Genomic DNA, 19,265 nt, shown 5'->3' with positions numbered 1-19,265 from the left:
GAGACAGTCTCAGGCTGGGATGGCAGCAGTTTATTAGGTGGGACTAAGTAAGAGTCCTAATTAACATCTGTCACTCAGCAGGACAGTGTTTGTGTGTGTGTGTGTGTGTGTGTAGCAGTGCCCTGCTGCCAGTTATCTCTCACCACGAAGGAGATTCGTGGTAAATCTCAGGGCTTTATCGTAGCAGGGGTTTGGGAATTTATTCACAACACCTCACAGTATGTAAAGTGACCTGTAGATTAAGAAAACTATGGCAGTATCCTGAAATGTGCAAATATTACTGTGAATTTTATCTATTTTTTTCAGATTTTAGATGCGAGTCGCCTCATGGAACTGGCTTGTATCTCACTCACACTCACACACACATACACTCACTCATGTTTAGTACAAAGCAGTGCTATTCAGTGTTTCACATCCCAAGAAGCTGTATGTCTTCGTTTTTCATGATCAATTAAAAAATAACACAATAATTAATCACTGTTAATGCATTTTCATAGTTTGTCCCTTTGACCTATCCATAGTTCTAGGCTGTGGTACGAGTCCACGTCCATGTCTTGCAGATGTTCTGCTCTTGCAGCCATGAGAGAGTTCCTGTTCCTGAACTACAAAAAATGATGTGATTAATTAGGATTCATTATTAAAACATTTTACAACAACCATCTTGTGGATCTAGATGTAAATGGCATTTATGGAAAAATATGGAACAAATATTAAAATAAAAACAGAGTGAGAAAAGAAAGAATAGTGTGAGGATGCGTTTGGGTTGTGGGGCCGAGCAAGAGATAATTAACTCCGGTGTAATTAGGGGGCGACTCTCCTTTAGACCGTATCAGCTCCGACAGTAATGACTCCTCTCTCCTTCGTCTGAATGAGATTAAAGGGGACGAGGGGCCAGAGAGATACACGTTGTCTCTCCTCGTTTATCGCCCTCTCTGCCACCATCACTGAGCTCGTCTGTGGTGGGACGGTGACTGTGACGGTCTGAAATACACCACAGTTCTTTATGTCCTTCTGAGAGAAAATGAACAGCAATCAGACACTGAAAATAACGAACCTCTTATAATGTAAGTTATAATGTTTTGTGTGGAACCAAAGCAAATAAAGTAGAGAATACAGAATCTAAACCTATCCAAGACCTGTTTGGGTAGAATCATGACTGCAGTAGAAGTGTGACCACATAAATGGTGTAAGTCAAAGCTGGAAGCATCTCATGAAAATAGTTTTCTTGTAAATACTTGAAGTCAGGTAGGTAGTGTGTCTGTCACAGCTCCAGGGTCCTGGACGTTGTGGGTTCGAGTCCCGCTCCGGGTGACTGTCTGTGAGGAGTGTGGTGTGTTCTCCCCGTGTCTGCGTGGGTTTCCTCCGGGTGACTGTCTGTGAGGAGTGTGGTGTGTTCTCCCTGTGTCTGTGTGGGTTTCCTCCGGGTGACTGTCTGTGAGGAGTGTGGTGTGTTCTCCCTGTGTCTGTCTGGGTTTCCTTCGGGTGACTGTCTGTGAGGAGTGTGGTGTGTTCTCCCAGTGTCTGCGTGTGTTTCCTCCGGGTGACTGTCTGTGAGGAGTGTGGTGTGTTCTCTCAGTGGTTGCGTGGGTTTCCTCCGGGTGACTGTCAGTGAGGAGTGTGGTGTGTTCTCCCTGTATCTGCGTGGGTTTCCTCCGGGTGACTGTCTGTGAGGAGTGTGGTGTGTTCTTCCTGTGTCTGCGTGGGTTTCCTCTGGGTGCTCTGGTTTTCTCCCATGCTCCAAAAACATTGGAGCAACGTTGGTAGGTGGATTAGAGACTCAAAAGTGTACGTAGGTGTGAGTGTGTGAATGAATATGTGAGTGTGTGTGTCACATTGTGAAGGACTGGTGCCACCTCCAGGGTGTGTTCCTGCCTTGTGCCTGGTGATTACCCTGAACTGGATGAAAGTGCTACAGACAATTAATGAATCAATTAATGTTATTTTCTTGCTGCTCAACAAAAGAATAAATAATATCTAGTTCATAACTATTTTGACTGTGAATTATATCAGTGAAATGTGATCTCTGATATTTGCACAGTAAAAACAATCTTGAGAGACCAGTAACAAAGCTGTATTTTAGTCTAGAAAGTCACTGTAAGTACATGCACGGATGCAGGTCTATGTGAAGTATATAAATTTGTATGAAAACATGCTAAATACATAAAATCAGGTCCATTTTTTAAACATTTTTTACACTACGCATTATCACAGAAAATCCCTTCAGTGTAACCGCTAATGTAAACATCTATACACCCTGGATATTATGAGTAACACCCACTCTACCACATTTGCTGTGATTCATTTTTATGTTTCTGTGTGTTGCCCTTTACCTCGAGCCGCTGACTCAGTTCAGTGGCCCGTAAAGGCATCTTTGGTTCAAGCAATTACTAATGAATATTCATTTTCCTTTAGAAACGGGGTTGAGAGGCTGCTGAAATGTTTCTTTCTAAATAAGGAATAATGTAATGCCCGAGTTCATTTGCTGACTCAGTGATTTGAGAAGATCCGAGCTCTGGCTTTTCTCAAGATTAAACCTCAGCAGCTCATCCTCCTACAGGTTAATGTTTATTTTTATGTTTGTTTTCTATGTTAATCTCACAACAACGCTACTCAGGACAAAAAGCTCTTTCACCCTGAACACACACCTGAGGGATTTCCTCTGGAACTTCTCCAGCCTAATGTTTCTGTGATGTGCTCATGGTGTCTCATGCATTCTCATATTGAAGTACAACAAGGAACTGTAAATCACACTAAACCCCACCTCTGCCAAGTGAATGAGAACAAAAATGCTGGCTAGCATGGCTAGCAAGAAGCTACCTGTACAAGTTGGCTACACCTGTGCAATCAGAGTGTGTGCATTCGGATTTAAGGCTCACTATCTACCAGCTTTTTTCTTGCCTCGACCCAGAACAAGTCAACCCTTCTTGAAAGAAGCGCAGAGTAAAATGCTTTTGTTATAAATCAATAAAGCTGTATACACAATAATCCAGGGTGAAGTTAGCGGGTCAGGAATTATTTTTGCGGTTTGCTGTGTGTCAGAGCAGGCACATGCCCTCTCCTCTCCGTAGACACCATAAACCTTAAATCAGAGTAAATGATATTCTGAAATGAAACCATGTAGAAAAAAAATGATGAAATGTTTACTATCCATTTCTGTAAATTAGGCTTTGACTTAGATAAACAACAACAAACAAACATAAGAATAGCTGCATTAAAACAACATACAAAAACACCCTAATTATATTCACATACAGTACATACATGAGGAAATAAAGCGGTTTGATTGTGGCTGACAGTAAAGTTACAAAATTATGATCTGAAGTAAATAATTCAGGAGTTTGTCCGAGAATCTTCCCATGATGACAAGATTGAGAGTTTCTCCCAATTCTCAGAAGTAAGATGCCTTGGGACATTTGTGTTTACACACACACACACACACACATGCGACCAGCTTTCAGACCCTTCATCAGCTCTTTCAAAAAATGGGAAATAGAAGATCTGTTTCATAAATGTACACATTAACGCACATTTATATTTTATTTCAAATAAAAAAGTTGTGAAGTGATTTTCTTTTCGAGGTTGTGTTCACATGTCATTTCACAAACTGTACACTTCTCCATTCAGACTTCTATAAAGCTGAGTGTTTGGCTGTTCTGAGTTTGATTACTGGTTGTGAATAATTTTTGTTTTAACACTTTAAAGACCAGTTAGTTTAGATTTACATTCCTTCCTCCTATAATTTAAACCTGATTTACTTTTCTCTGTGTTTATCACTTCATATTATTGGGGACATATTATGAAAAATTATCTCTTGTTTAGTGCTTTTTCACATTATTGTGTGGATCTGGAGCCCAGAAATTTACAGACTGTGAGAGTTTGTGTTCCTGTGTGGCTCCTAAGTCAGAAAACTTGAAAAAACGAACAGTTCTGATTCTGAGCCACTTCTGACGTCAAGTGCAGAGACTTTACCACAGCCCCGCCCTCTCGTCTGAGTCTGTCCAATCACAGCGCTGGATCTGTGTTTATGTGAGAGTGCAAAGACGAGGTTAAACGCAGCAAAACAGATGCAACGAGTGCGGAGAAATTGTGTAAAAAGCACTGAGTAAAAACAGAGAAGAAAGAGAACCGAGCGAAAACAGCTAAAAACCAGAGCTTCTGCTCCTCGCTCCTCACTGCTGTGCGCTCGGGGTCGGGGTGAACAGCGAGTGGCTCATTATCATTTAAAGGAACAAGTGCTGAAAGCGGGCGTTCTGAACAGGGCTGTTTACACAGGGGGAGAACACTGCTGTGGGGCTCGTGGGGTTTGGACCAAAGCAGGTCACAGACGTTTCATTAAGAAACAGAAATGTGTTCCACTGCGGAGACGATGGGAAGTAGGTGTACTTTAAGAATGTCGCAATGCTTAAGAAGTTCAGATTGGACAGGAATTGATCTAAAAGAAGAGTGGATGATGTTGTAAATAACAAATCCCTTTAAAGTAAATGTGCATCCCCCTGAAAACGTGTCTGTAAAATGTAATGAATTAAATCACACATCCCTCTTTCCATGTAGTGTTCATTGGCAGAGTGCAGTGGCTGTCAGTTTTGTCCTTAACTTTTTATTTTTGAGGTAAAGACAAGGTGACAGGGGCACTGAGCTATTGTTATCCGCAGCTCTGTTCAACCCAGTGTGGAATCCATCAGCAAAGCATCCATTCGTGTAACGTCCAGAAAGAAATTCCGCCCTGAATTTATCTCTCAGCCTCTCTGTGTGTTATTCCGAGCTAAGATTAATATCAGTTTTGCAGTTCTCTGCTGTGAATTATAAGACGGAAGCCTGAGGCCATGTAAAATATGATGTAAAATACGCCAAAAAAAAAAGAAGCAAAAGAGAAAAATGTGTTTTTCTAATACAGCACATGAACCATGACCATATGCCTCCACTCCGATCATTATTATGTTGTGATGTTAATAGTAAACACATGAGGGCCAGCGTCTGGGCCTTGTTTTCCAACAACACCAGCTTCACGGGAGACATCAGACCATTAATGTTACGACGTAATGGGAGCTGAATAGTTGTTGATGTGTGTAAAGCTCCTGTTCTGCTCTTAGGGAAATAAATACATTAGAAATGGGGAGAGGTTTTGTCTGAATGTGTCTCTTTAATACATTAACAAGGCCTTAATATTAGGGATGTGTGAAAATATTATTATTACTATTAGATTTGGCATTGTCAAGATAATTTTAAAAATTAAAAATTAAACTCCTCAACCAGAGGGCACTATTAAATACACATTCTCTATTATGCTAAGCAAATGACAACAAAAACCCTGGCAAGTGCCGACCTGGTCCAATGATAAAGTGTGTTTTCCGCAGCAGGACAGCTTTGTTCTCACCTTGACCCAGAACACATCAACTTGATATCATTTATTGCTAGAAACAGAGTTATAGAAGAGTGAAGTTAATGTAAAGACTGGGGGGTTACTCTTAACAAAAAAGGCTGCAGGAATCAGTGATGTGGGTGTTTACTTTTTATTTAGTTACATTCATTCGTTCATTCATTCATTCATTGTCTGTAACTGCTTTTCTGGTTCACGGTTGTGGTTTTAACATAAACACAGAAGGATATGTGTGAAACATATGTTTAAATAAGCTTTTTTCTTATTGGCTGCAGTAGGCAGAAACACTGCTTATAATTTCAGTGTGAATGGGCGGAGCTAAATTGTATACGCATACAAACATAATCATCAAGAGGATTTTCTAATTAGTGTTGCAGTGTTTTTGTTTCTCCGCCAGGATATCTTTATCTACTTTGAAGTCCATAAATACAAAGTAAAATACAACAAAGAGAAATGAAAGGGACGCTGTAAAAAACTATGTAAACGCACGTCAAATATGTGTTCGTGTGCGTGACGTCACACCGCGCTCTCAGCGCGTCAGATGTGGGCGGGGCCTCGCTCTCCGTTATGTGTTCTCGTTGGAGGAGACAGTATGGTTTCTTCAACGTGGTTTCTCCTATTTCCCACCCGTTTTCGGACAATCCCCGCCCCCACTGTGCCCTGATTGGCTGGGTAAAACGAGAGCGAGAGCGAGAGAGAGACAGAGAACAGAGAGACCACAGAGAGAGAAAGAGAGAAGTGCTGGTACAATCCCGGCAGTACAGGTTTCTCGTATAGACGCGTGAGTGTATGTGCGCGTGAGTGTGTGCGAGTGTGCGTGTCGTGCGTTGTGCGCGCGCAGGCTGTCCGCAGCCGCAGACGCGCAGCGCTCGGGCTCGGTTCCGGAACATGGACCTATTCGAGCTGGACTTCTTCAGGGACTGGGAGCTCGAGCAGCAGTGGTGAGTCCCTTCGTCTGTTCCTCTAGTGCGCGCGGCACGGCTCGGCGTCTCCTGACGTCTGCGGCCAAGACGCAGGCGTGACGTGGTCTCGCGAATTTGGGAGAGTGGCTTAATGAATGAATGGTGGGAGGGATGGATGGATGGATGTGTTGGAATTCTGCTGTTTGGCTGCGTTGTGTTTTTATAAGGGTTGATTCTGAGAAAGAGAGAGAGAGATGGGGATAGAAAGAAGGGAGAGAATAAGAATAGATAAAGAAAATGATAGGTATGGATAGGAGGGTGAGAAAAGAAAAGTATATGGAGAGAGAGAGAGAGAGAGAGAGAGAGAGAGAGAGACTGCCACCTCAGTCGGTACAAGTTGCAGTGTCCACGTAGTTCTCTGGCTGGAGTCTCTCTCTCTCTCTCTCTCTCTCTCTCTCTCTCTCTCTCTCTCTCACTGTGTGTGTAATGCCACCTTAACTCTATATTCAGAGAAATGGCTCTGGCTCCATAAAACACAGACAAAGCACTGATTCGTTGTGTTGTTTTGCAAAACAAATATTTATATTATTTATGCTCATTAACAGAAGTGTTAGCATTAGTGCTAGTGTGGTTATAAAAACACACATTGATCAGCCACAAGATTAAAACCGCTGTGCCACACTGTGGTGTTTATAATGTTTTGGACATAGCGTCTCCTTATCTCAGGTCCGTGGGGGGGGGTTCCCGGTGTGCAGTAGTCAGGACCGACCCAAAGTTTTTTAGAGGAAGAACAAGCGGTGAATGGAGACAGGGTCCTGGGCCTGAATCTCACTGATGGTGGAGGGAGTGAAGGAGAGACCGTCTGGTCCCATCCCACAGAAGAGCTCCTGCAGCACACACCACTGTGCTCTGATAGAACCGGGTCAGAACACACTGCTGAAAGAGTTAACTCTACTCTGATAGAACAGGGTCAGAACACGCACCGTTGAAAGTGTTAACTCCGCTCTGATAGCACCGGGTCAGAACAGGCGCTGCTGTAAAAGTTAACTCCGCTCTGATAGAACCGGGTCAGAACATGCACCGTTGAAAGAGTTAACTCCACTCTGATAGAACCGGGTCAGAACACATGCTGCTGTAAAATTTAACTCTGCTCTGATAGAACCGGGTCAGAACACACGCAGCTGAAAGAGTTAATTCTGTTCTGATAGAACCCCAGGTCAGAACACGCACCGCTGAAAGAGTTAACCCCGCTCTGATAGTATCGGGTCAGAACAGGCACCACTGAAAGAGTTAACACCGCTCTGATAGAACCGGGTCATAACATGCAACGCTGAAAGAGTTAACTCCACTCTGATAGAACAGGGTCAGAACACTCACCGCTGAAAGAGTTAACTCCGCTCTGATAGAACCGGGTCAGAACATGCACCGTTGAAAGAGTTAACTTTGCTCTGATAGAAACGGGTCAGAACACTTACCTCTGAAAGAGTTAACCCCACTCTGATAGAACCAGGTCAGAACAGGCACCGCTGAAAGAGTTAACTCCGCTCTGATAGAACCCGGTCAGAACACTCATCGCTGAAAGAGTTAACAGTGCTCTGATAGAACCGGGTCAGAACACACACCGCTGAAAGAGTTAACTCCGCTCTGATAGAACCGGGTCAGAACATGCACCGCTGAAAGAGTTAACTCTGCTCTGATAGAACCAGGTCAGAACACACGCCGCTGTAAGAGTTAACTCTGCTCTGATAGAACCAGGTCAGAACACGCGCCACTGAAGGAGTTAACTTTGCTCTGATAGAACCGGGTCAGAACACACGCCGCTGTAAGAGTTAACTCCATTCTGATAGAACTGGGTCAGAACATACGCAGCTGAAAGAGTTAACTCCGCTCTGATAGAACTGGGTCAGAACACGCACCAGTGAAAGACTTAACTCCGTTCTGATAGAACCGGTTCAGAACACGCGCCGCTGTAAGAGTTAACTTCACTCCGATAGAACCGGGTCAGAACACACACCGCTGAAAGAGTTAACCACTGAATGTTTAGAACTGGACTTTAAGGTTGAATAAAATTAGCTCTCTCTCTCTCTCTCTCTCTCTCATTCTCTCTCTCTCTCATTCTCTCTCTCTCTCTCTCTCTCTCTCTCTCTCTCTCTCTCGTCTTGATTCCTCAGGCTCTTCACCTTTTGGCCGGAGTTGTTATAGGAGACGTGTGTGTGGCGGAGGTTTTATTTTTCTCTGATTGAGGCGCTCTGAATCGTCCCTGCCCCGCGTCTTTTGTGCCTTGTTTTTACTTTGGATGGTTTTTAAGTGTTTTCTGGGAGAGCTGGCTCCACTCGGAGAGCTCTGGGGAACGGAGTGGGTTCAGCGGAACATTGTGTCTGCTGCGAAATCCACGCTGAGTGTTTGATGCACTGTCCTTTTGGCTCATTCTTTAGAAAAACAGAGACACATTTTTTGAATTGTTTGGTTGTGCGTGGGATTCTGAAGCCCTGTTTGGATGAGATTAAATGCCCAGGGGTCCTGGGGTAATTTCTTCATCCACAGGAGTTCCTCTGTGATTTTATTTCCGTCCGGATCGGCCATGTCGGTGTTTTTCTCCCTCCTCCCCTGAGAAAATTACAGGCTGAATTACCCACTGTTTTACACCTCACTCAGAGCTCTGATCATTTTACTCCAGTCCGCACACAACAGACAGATGTTGCCTTGCATTGGGAAAAAAATATATATTTTTGAGCGCTGCCTCTAGCCATATTTCATTTCCTATTTAATCCTGAGGTGCTTACTCAGGATGGAGTCAACTTGTTTATAGAAGGGGCAGCGCTGAGGGTCGTCTTCTTGTGTTACGAGAATTCACGGCTCTTTTCAAGTCATCACTGAGCGCTCTGCACTTGTTCCAGTCGTACGTAGTGTGAGCCATTGTCCGTGTGTTGTGGTTTTGTGTTTCTCCAGACTAGTATGAGCACAAGCGTCTATTCACAGCTCCAGCACAGTGCCTCCTGATCAATAGGACGCCATGTTGTAAACAGAGTGTACACTAGGACCTGGCTAATATATTTATATTAGTGGTTAATAAATATTTTTAATATTCATACGATATTAAGGAGAACATCTGGAAACGTACGCTGTTCTTCACTCATCCTTTTAGTTTATATTATTGTAATTTATTGTTATTTTATATACATTCACAAAAGCACAACATTTACTGAGAAGGTGAATAATAATAATCTTAAGGGCCTCACACTTTTGCACAGTACTTAATAAATAAGTGATCATTAAAATATAATATTGGAGGGAATTTTAGGGAAGCCACAGGTAGAAGAGTGTGTTTTGATCAACATTCATGTGTTAATAATTCAGCCCTGATTTTACTGTGTAATTGAATAATTATTAAAGTTTTTAGCCTAGTCCAGAGGTTCAGAGGTTCATTTAGATTCATGTTTTTCCTCGTGTTGTTCTGGGGGTTGCAGAGAGAGAGAGAGAGAGAGAGTGTGTGTGTGTGTGTGTGTGTGTGTGTGTGTGTGTGTGTGTGTGTGTGTGTGATTGCACAACCTGCAAAATTGCAACTGCTCTCCACCTGAGTCCGTCTCTCTGCCCCAGTTTGAGTTGTGTTTTTTAAAGTCGTGAGCCCTGATGATAATTACGGCCCTCGCTGGGCTCACTCCTGGATATTTAGTTTTTTCAAGGCTGATTTTTTTGTTGTGGTCTTGTTCTTTCTTTCATAATTAGTTGATTACACTGTGCGGGGAGCACCACTTCAGTGTTTATCACCACTGATGCAAAAGTTATATCCAATAATCTTTCAAGATTCCTGGTCAAATCACACGTTTTGTTGATGTTCTAAATTATAATTTAGAAAAATCAAAATAAAAGTCTCCACTTCCAGGAGGGTTTATTTATTTGACTTTAACGCACAGTAAAATGTGTCATATCTTTTGCACAGGCCACATTTTATTTGTAATATTTACTTTGTTAAACCCAAATATTTGGAGGAATTATTTTGTTGTTGTTTTTTTTTTTTTTCATGAAAAAGATAATTATAACATAGAGATTTCAGTTCTTTATTTCTATTTTAGTGCATTGTTTCTGACCTTTTTTTTATTATTTTATCTTTATCCATCCATAACCTTCTGGAAATAAACACTAACTGTGTGTTAAAACAGATTAAAAATGATGTTTGCTTATTTTCACCTGGCACTTATTAAAAAAAACAACCCTGTGATTTGAAAAGTTGTTTTATAAACGTAAAAGAGTCTATGAGGTGTCTGCGGTGAGAAAGGCCCTCAATGGAGACGCTCAGTGAACCCAGGAAGATCTCCTCTGACAAATAATTCATTTCTGCGTCTGTGAAAATGTCCAAGGCCTTATGGCACCTCTCAGTGGGGAGACTTTGGCTGTTCAGGTGTTTCAAGTCCAGGTAAATCCAAGGTCAGACCTGGAATAGATGCATTATTTAATAATAATTTACACCAGTGAGGCCCAGCAGCTCTTAGACATGAAGCTCCTGACAAAGAGCACAGTCATTACAAGTTACAGATTAAGCTAAAGATAAGCTATTCTTTAATTAATACCATCAACAGAGAAATGTGTTACAGTAGCTTCAGAAGCATTAGATATACCTTAAATACCAAATTAAAATAATAGGGAGAATAATGAAGATACACATAAGTAAGAATAAGGAAAAATGAAGAGCATTACACAAAGGTGTTTATGACTGAACATATATATATATATATATATATAAAACTTAAGGTGCCACAAAAGGTTATTTGACCAGTGTCATAGAAGAGCCACTGTTTCCCTGGTAAAGAACCAAGACAGAGTGATGGATTTTTAAACTTTTAAAAGGTTCTTCACAAACAAATTTCTTAAAGAAGCATGGTTCTTTCTGGAACCAAAAGTGGTTCTTCTATGGCATCGCTCAAAGAACCCTTTGTAGCACCTTTATTTTTAAGCGTGTAATAACACAGATGTTCAGTGGGTCCACTTTTATGTTTATTGTTTAGTTTTACAGAGACTTACACACACTGTCAACACTGAGGCCCAGTTCAGAAGCAGAACTTGCCCAGAATGCATTACAACGTGACACAAATTCCACAGTGATGGCAAAAACGATGTTGGACTATTTCAGTTTTTAAGTTTAAAAAAACCTGATGCTCCTTTCCTCCTCTTCCCCTAGTACTCAGTGTGACCACTTGTGTGACGTAGGTGCAGCACACCCCTGAATGGTCAGTGGAAGTGGATGAGGGCAAGTGAAGATCTGAATTGAAACGCAGCTCTAAAAGCTGGTTGTACACTTTCTCCTTTATTAACCCTGTCAGTGACGATGCTGTTTGGGCTCAGGGGCCTGTTCTGGGAAACACCACCACATTTTTTGTATCTCTTTCCTTTATCTTCTGCTCCACATCCTTTTAGACCCGCCATGTCAGAGCAGGAGGATGGACACTGCAGTTGTGGTTGTGCTCAGAGCTTGGTTTTCTCTTCTCCCTCAAAGATGAAAGCTTCTATTTATCTGATGGGGCCAGGTAGGGCTGGGCAGTTAATCGAAAATTAATCGAAATCGACATTCAGAACTTCTTATCAATATAATCTTTTCTATATTGATTATTTTTATTCTGTTTGTCTCCACTGTGAGTTCATGTACTTTCACTTTAAAACCACACTACCAAGCTGTAGTCACGTGATTCTGCCCCCTATCTGCCACATGGAAGCAACCTAAAGGCTGAGGCCGACCGAGCGACTCAAGCTATTACAAAAAAAAAAAAAAAAAAAAAAAAACACAGCGTCTGTGGTTTGGACGTGTCTTGTTTTGACTTTAATTAAGACGACACTAAACAAAAAGAAGTCAAATGTAAATGCTGAGAAAAAACAGTTTCAGCCAAAGCACAATCACACACCAAATATAAACAGTGCTCAAAAAACTAGAGAGGAACGAGCACAAGCCTCGTCACTGAACTGTGAGGGTCACAAATACAAACACAAAATAATCCTTCATTAATCGTAATCGTGGTAAAATGTAAAATTAATTGTGATATTGATTTGCGCTCACATCGCCCAGCACTAGGGTCAGGTCTAGCGCGGTTGTTAGGAGTCCCATTGTGTGTGTTTCTCTGTGTGAAGAACAAACAAGGCTAGGCTTTTTAATGATTGAACACTATGTTCGCTCTCATGTGCTGTTACTTTATACAGCCCTTGCTGTTCGGGACGCTGTGTTCTCAGAGACTTTTTGGCCCGGTTCCCCTGGTTCTGCCCAGTTCTGTAGACGAGGATCCGAATATCACCCTGAGGAGTGCCCACGTCTCAGTGCCAATCTCGTTTGTGCCCGGCGTGAAGAGGTGTCTGTGCCAGAAAGAGGCAGAAGAAGATGCCAAGCTCATGCCCACGGCCTTGCTGTGCCACCTGCCAGAGAAAAGCAGAATGTTGAGGAATGATAAAGTCCGAATCTTGGCGTGGGTCTGGAGCCGAAACAAAAAGGTGGCAGCTTTCCACCCCTCTGCCCCCAGCAGCAATTAACCAACAGCCCTTAGACATGAAGCTCCAGGACGAGGCAAATGGGCACCACACAGTGATTTATACAGAGGGGGGATTTAAAAACAGGCTTCTTTTACAGTTTTCCAAACATTTAGTCCAAATATTTTTATACAGTCCTGTGCGTATGTCAGAGACCACTTTTCCTTTTCAGTTCCTTAGCCCTCAGACCAAGCAGCCTTTATAAATTAGAAATGCAAAAAGAACACAAACCTTTAGAACAGTATTTTATACATTTTACAGTGTTTACCACATTCACACTTCGTCTTTCTCACAGTTTTCATCGCTGCTCCTTTCCATCCATCCGCCCCCAGCAGCAGTGCCCAGGTTCATCCAAAAGAGCCGAGAGGTGAGAGTCTTTCCCTTCAGAATCAGAGCCGAGTGTTCCCTGTCCATCAGCCCTGACACAGCCAAGAGATTCCAGTCTCTGATTTCAAAGTCATAGCGATGAAATGCGATACAAACACAGCGTGAAGCTCAGCTCGGGCTGATTCTGGACGTGTTCGGAGCAGGGCTGTCATTATTGACCAGAAGCAGCGGTCTTGTTTTAATAGAGCTGTAGAGACTGATCCTGACAGCTCATCTTTTCAGGGGAATTAAATCCAGGTTCCTGGTGGGTCCTAATTGTGACAAAAGGGTCCAAACCTCAGAGAGCCTTCAGGGTTAAAATCAGCTGCTCCAGCTTTGTTCCTGTTGGCAGCCGTGCTCAGGAAAAGTTATTAACTTGGTACTAATTACAGCAGCCCTAATAAGACCTGCAGTAATGACTGTGAATGCAAATATGCGTTAAACTCCAAACCCAAGCACACTTGACATCTATCGCTTTAGTGCTGTGTTGGCTCTGACGCTAATAGAGCTGAAAAATTACAGAATTAAAACAAAAACATGGGTTTCCTGCTGGAGACTGGTTTGTTTTGAACGAAAGTACGTCTGCATTCATTTGTCTATGACCCTCATACAAACAACATATTGGCCTTTTTCACTCGTTTTTGTAATTTGCAGATGGGCTTTTTAGTCTTCACTGGGAGGGTTACATTTTATTTATTTGTGTAATTGCTTTGCATTTTCATCTCTGATTAAAAAGGAGAATAGAGAAACAGAGGTATGGAAAAGTGAGTTGTAGCTTTGTGAGTCTTTGGCCTTTAATCTTAAGATCATCAGGATCAGAGAATAAAAAACAAGCAGTCAGGACAAATGGAAAATAAGGAAATGTCAGTATATATAAACAAAACAGCTTTATTACATTCATTCATTCATTGTCTGTAAGTCTTACCTAGTTCAGGGCGGCAGTGGGGACAGAGCCTACCTGGAATCACTGGGCGCAAGGCAGGAACACACACTTGAGGGGGCGCCAGTCCTTCACAGGACGACACACACTCACACCTACAGACACTTTTGAGTCTCCAGTCCACCTACCAACGTGTCTTTTTGGACTGTGGGAGGAAGACACACGCAGACACAGGGAGAACACACCACACTCCTCACAGACAGTCACCCGGAGGAAGCCCACACAGACACAGGGAGAACACACCACACTCCTCACAGACAGTCACCCAGAGGAAACCCTGGCAGACACAGGGAGAACACACCACACTCCTCCCACACAGTCACCCGGAGGAAACCCACGCAGACACAGGTAGAACACACCACATTCCTCACAGACAGTCACCTGGAGGAAACCCACGCAGACACAGTGAGAACACACCACACTCCTCACAGACAGTCACCCGGAGCGGTACTCGAACCCACAACCTCCAGGACCCTGGAGCTGTTTGATTGCGACACCTACCTGCTGCACTGCCATGAGGCCCTGCTTTATTACAGAGTTGTTTAATTATTGTTATTATTATTATTATTGTTATTACTTTGTATTTATAGTCTGAACACCGCTGAATTACAGAGAACAGATCACACAGGGAATAATATAGCTTTGTGCAAATGACATGTTTTGTTGATTTAAGCTAAAATATGTTAAAATCCTCTGTGGGAAACTTTTTTATTCACAATCTTCATTTACTGACCCCTCTCTCTTCAACAAAAGAGATCCTCTGTGATGTCACAGCCGTCAGAAAGAGCCCCAGAGGGCAGAACTGTCTTCGGTTTCTCTCTGAATGTGTAGGATTTGTCAGGTTCAGCAGTTAGGGTTCTCATCTAAACATGTTTATCTCCAACTAAGGAGCATTAGCGCCGGTTTGCAAAGATGCAGTGGTTGGCGTCACACGTCTTGGATGAAGCTCGTGCCGCACCTCACCCTCTCGTCACGTGACGGGGGAGACGTAGCTGCAGGGTGCAATAGCCCAACGACTTCATATCCTCAGTAAAGGCCACAGCGTCCACTCGGTGTCCATTTGAAACACTGGGCGATAAATGTGATGATAAACAGAGGCAAGTAAACAGCAGTGGAGACCCCCCCCAACCCCCGCTCTTCACCTTCTTTCAGGACGGATGAATCAGTTCATCACTGAGACTGACCAGTTCCCACTGGCCTCGTGTAAGCCCACGGAAATTGGAAATTCCTCCCGAAGACCCAGATATTAATAGAAGTTATGAGCAAACTGCAATTCCTTTCTCTTTTTTTTCTGCTGCCATGTGATTGTTTGTGCAGTGCTTGTCTTCTGAGTCCAGAATAATGGTAAAATGTGTGTTAGAGAAGAGGTTTTCGATGTACATTAGATGTAAACTTGCTGGATTAAAGGCATTAAAGAAATTAAGGCATTGGCGTAGCACTGTTCACACACAAATCCAGCTTAACTTCCGAATCATTTCCGAAACAGGAGTCATTTTTAGGCAGCCTCCAGTTTAATGGGAAGGCTTGACGTTAGGTGTTTGACTATTGCTGTAAGCATTTGATGGCATTCAGCCACCAGAGTACTGTTGAGGTCAGGTTCTGGGTTTGAATGATTAGTTTGTCATCAAAGCTCCTCCTAAATGTAGCAGACAGAGATAATTTTGGAGTTGGGGACGGGGTTTACACCAGGTTTTTGCATTGGCAATGGTGATTTCAGGCTCATGTGCAGCTGCTCCAAAGCACCCTGTTTCATTTATGTTAATACATTTAGAGATTATACACCCTGCATCAAAGACAGCACAGAGATATGTGACGTTGTTTGAAACTGTTTAAGAGTAGTTTCATTGATAAATCTTTGCTGTCAGTGACTTCTAAAGATTTGGGAAGGAGCACACTCCGCGAATCAGTGCAGTCTACTGAGAACAAAAGGCATACAGTGCAAAAATATATGGACATCAGACGCATCTGTAAGCTTTGTGTGTGTTTGCCGCAGTGGATCAAAGCTTCTTTGTCCGTCATTTTCTGCTAATAGGGCACTTTCAATCTTTCACTTCAATTCATCTGCTGGCCAAATTGCTCTATTACTCCTGTGTGTGTGTGTGTGTGTACATCCTATATGAAAGATATTTTTAGAAGCTGTCTATTATCCCGTCAGTGGCTTCAGACACACTGTTCCTTTATGTTGAGCCGTGAATCATTTTCACGCAGAAGTAAACAGCGTGAAGCTGCCTGATGCTTTTTTTTTCCTGCGGAAATGTCTTTCTGAGATATGGATTACAGCGGTGTGAAGATAATGGCGACTTTTCACCTCGCGACTGACACTCGTTCTTCACTCAGAACAGACCAGAGTACTCTCTCTTCCTCCGAAGTCGATGCCGCTGCCTTAAAGTAGTCGCTGTTTCCAGTAATTCGTCCACTGCCTTTATTGGGATTGTTTACCACAGTGTTGTTACCTGAACTGTTGTTTAGTTCATTTTTCAGTGTCAGGAAAATGCAGAAGTTTCAAGAGCTGAATATTTGACAGATTATTTATTGAGTCTCCCTTCTTTCCCTTCAGCTGCAGAGTTCATTTCAGGCAGATTAATTAAATGAAGTTTAACTTGTCTGTAAGTGTTTATTCATTGTTTGAATCACCACAGAAACTCATTTGTAATTTGAGCTGTTTAGTTTTGTAGCTCTCTTTCTGTGAAATTTAGCTTTTGTCTGTTACCCACCTACAGTGCAGGAATTGAGCAACATCCTCAACCATTTTCATGCTTTTTAATGTTTGGAGGTCTCTCTTTATCGTCCAATCTCCTCCAGACTTTCGTTTCTCAGTTGTGGCTCCGCCAGCGATGCACAGAGAGATGCCTGAGGCAGTTCATAGTGAGCCACTTAGTTTGTTCCCAATTTAATGATCCACTGCTGTGTACAAACACTGGACCTTTTTTCCCAGCAAGAGAACAGACCAGGGAGCTAGCAAATTTTTTTATTGGATTAAAATCGTGAACATAATTTTTAATGTTTGGAATTTCTCCTGAACTTTGCGCTTGAAGCTTCAGTACTTCTACTGGAGACACGTTGATGAGCCGCTGGTCTGTCACTGCGCTCAGGTGAGTGGTTTGAGAAGTAAATGTGGTAGCGTTAGTGTAACAGCAATGTTGTTTTTCTGACTGTATTCCCTCTTGGTTATGTTGTACCCAGAGGGTTTTCCTCCCTCTCTCCCTGCAGAAAATCAAACTCCCAGCTTCACCACAAACCCAAACACACTGAAAGTCAACAGTGGAGCAATCTGAACGATCTCATCTGGTGATTTATGCCCTGTTGCTGATGTATTTTTCCAGTTTGTGGCACCTCCTGTAATGCCTTAGCGTTGAGTTATTAGCTTCAATGTGAGCAACGTACCTGCTACGGATCAATCCACCACTTTCTCCATTTGACTTCCAAGCCTCCACATGTTTACGCCTTCTTCGGCGTCGATATATTTCGCTATCGATTCCCCTCTGCTCGCTTCTTGGCCGGGCTGATTGGCCAGTTGCGTTTAACCAGTTTCTTTGTGATGTGACAAAGATGGATGTGACATTGTCCTCTGTTGCCCGTTGAAGAGTGTAAGTGTTAATGAAGCCATTAGTGCAGTCCGGCTGAGGGGAGAGAATGGCAAAATTACCATTATTCTGTGGCCATTAAGTCGTAATCTGCTACCTTCTTTCTCTCTTTCTCTCTCTCTCTCGCTAGTGCTATCTCCCACACTCTCCCTCATGCCCTCTCGGATCCACTCCTGCTCTCCTTTAAAGCTTCATTAATTCATTTGTTATCAAAAAGTAGTTAACCACAGAGAGAATGGGAAGGGAGAGAGGAAAAGGGTTTGTAATAATGTCTTATAATTACTTCGGAATACAAAACCCAGCCCAAAAAAACAATTCATAAATCTCATTACCTCAAAACCCCTTTTTTTCTGAACGCAAAAATAGGGACACAAGCTCATTCATGGGGCACAAAAGCTGGGGAAATATTCATCAGCAAAAATTATAACCTTGAATTTGTCTGAAGTTTCCAAACCCAGTTGCCGGAAAAGCCTCACAGCTCTCGGAGCTCCTTGTTTCATGATGGACTGTGACTAATTTGGAGCTGGTTTAATTAAAGCGAGAACGCCTCTCCAGTGCCTCTGTCAAGTCTGAGAGTTGACAGGGGAACAGGTTTTTCTTTTTTCCCCGTTTCCTTTTTCTTTTTTTTTTTTTTTTTTTTGCAAAGACTAAAACTGGGAGGGCTTCTGTCATCTCCACTCAGAATCACTTCAAACCCAGAGCTATGACTCGGAGAGAGAGAGAGAGAGAGAGAGAGAGAGAGAGAGAGAGAGAGACAATAGTGTGGACTGCTGTGATGGATGAGACAGTGACAGAATGACAGAACAAGCCTGATGTTTGAACACCTTGATGGAGATCTGTCATTTAAAGGCACCTGACAAGGTCTCGACAAAGTCGTGAATGTTTACGACGAAGAGCCCAAACACCAACTAACGGGCTTCGGGTGCTTCCTGCTGTGCATTACTATGGCATTATTGTATATACCATTGTAGCCATCTTGTTCCAATACAGCTTGGATGAGTTTTGTAGAATGAACATTTTATTTATCACAGTAGTTTCCGTGGGTTATGTTTACGTACATTAGCAGTTGATTTCTTTTTTTTGTTTGTTTTTTTGTTTATTTTTGTGGGACTAAGATAAATGACACTGTATTTATTTTAACATTGTAATATAATCAATAAGCATATCATTTAGCCCCTATAATTGTAAAAATACTACCAAACCGTTGCAGTTTGTTGTGCTATGAGGCACCAGTGTCTGGCACTAAAGTATGATTTATTCAAATAAACAAGCTTTAGTTTAGTTCGTTTTTTAAATATTCATCCATTCATTCATTGTCTGTGACCTTTATCCAGTTCAGGGCGGGGGTGGGTCCGGGGCCTACCCGGAATCACTGAGTGCAAGGCGGGAACACACCCTGGAGGGGGCACCAGTTCTTCACAGGGCGACATACACACTCACAAATTCACTCACACACTCACACCTACGGACACTTTTGAGTCTCCAATCCACCTACCAATGTCTGTTTTTGGAGCACCCGGAGGAAACCCACGCAGACACAGGGAGAACACACCACACTCCTCACAGACAGTCACCCGGAGGGAACCCAC

General features: G+C 42.7%; 1 protein-coding gene across 1 annotated transcript in view; it reads left to right on the top strand.

Annotated features, from left to right (window-relative positions):
• The first annotated feature begins 6,158 nt into the window (after positions 1 to 6,158).
• The window catches only part of aff2 (AF4/FMR2 family, member 2), a 207,161-nt gene continuing 194,054 nt past the window's right edge, over positions 6,159 to 19,265 (top strand). The window contains exon 1 of the mRNA XM_066649004.1: positions 6,159 to 6,318. Coding sequence (XP_066505101.1) covers positions 6,266 to 6,318 — 53 coding nt within the window. The 5' untranslated portion in view covers positions 6,159 to 6,265. The remainder of the gene's footprint in view (positions 6,319 to 19,265) is intronic.

Source organism: Hoplias malabaricus, chromosome 17 (genome assembly GCF_029633855.1).
Source record: "Hoplias malabaricus isolate fHopMal1 chromosome 17, fHopMal1.hap1, whole genome shotgun sequence".
Lineage (NCBI taxonomy): Eukaryota > Metazoa > Chordata > Actinopteri > Characiformes > Erythrinidae > Hoplias > Hoplias malabaricus.
This window is presented reverse-complemented; position numbering and strand designations above follow the sequence as displayed.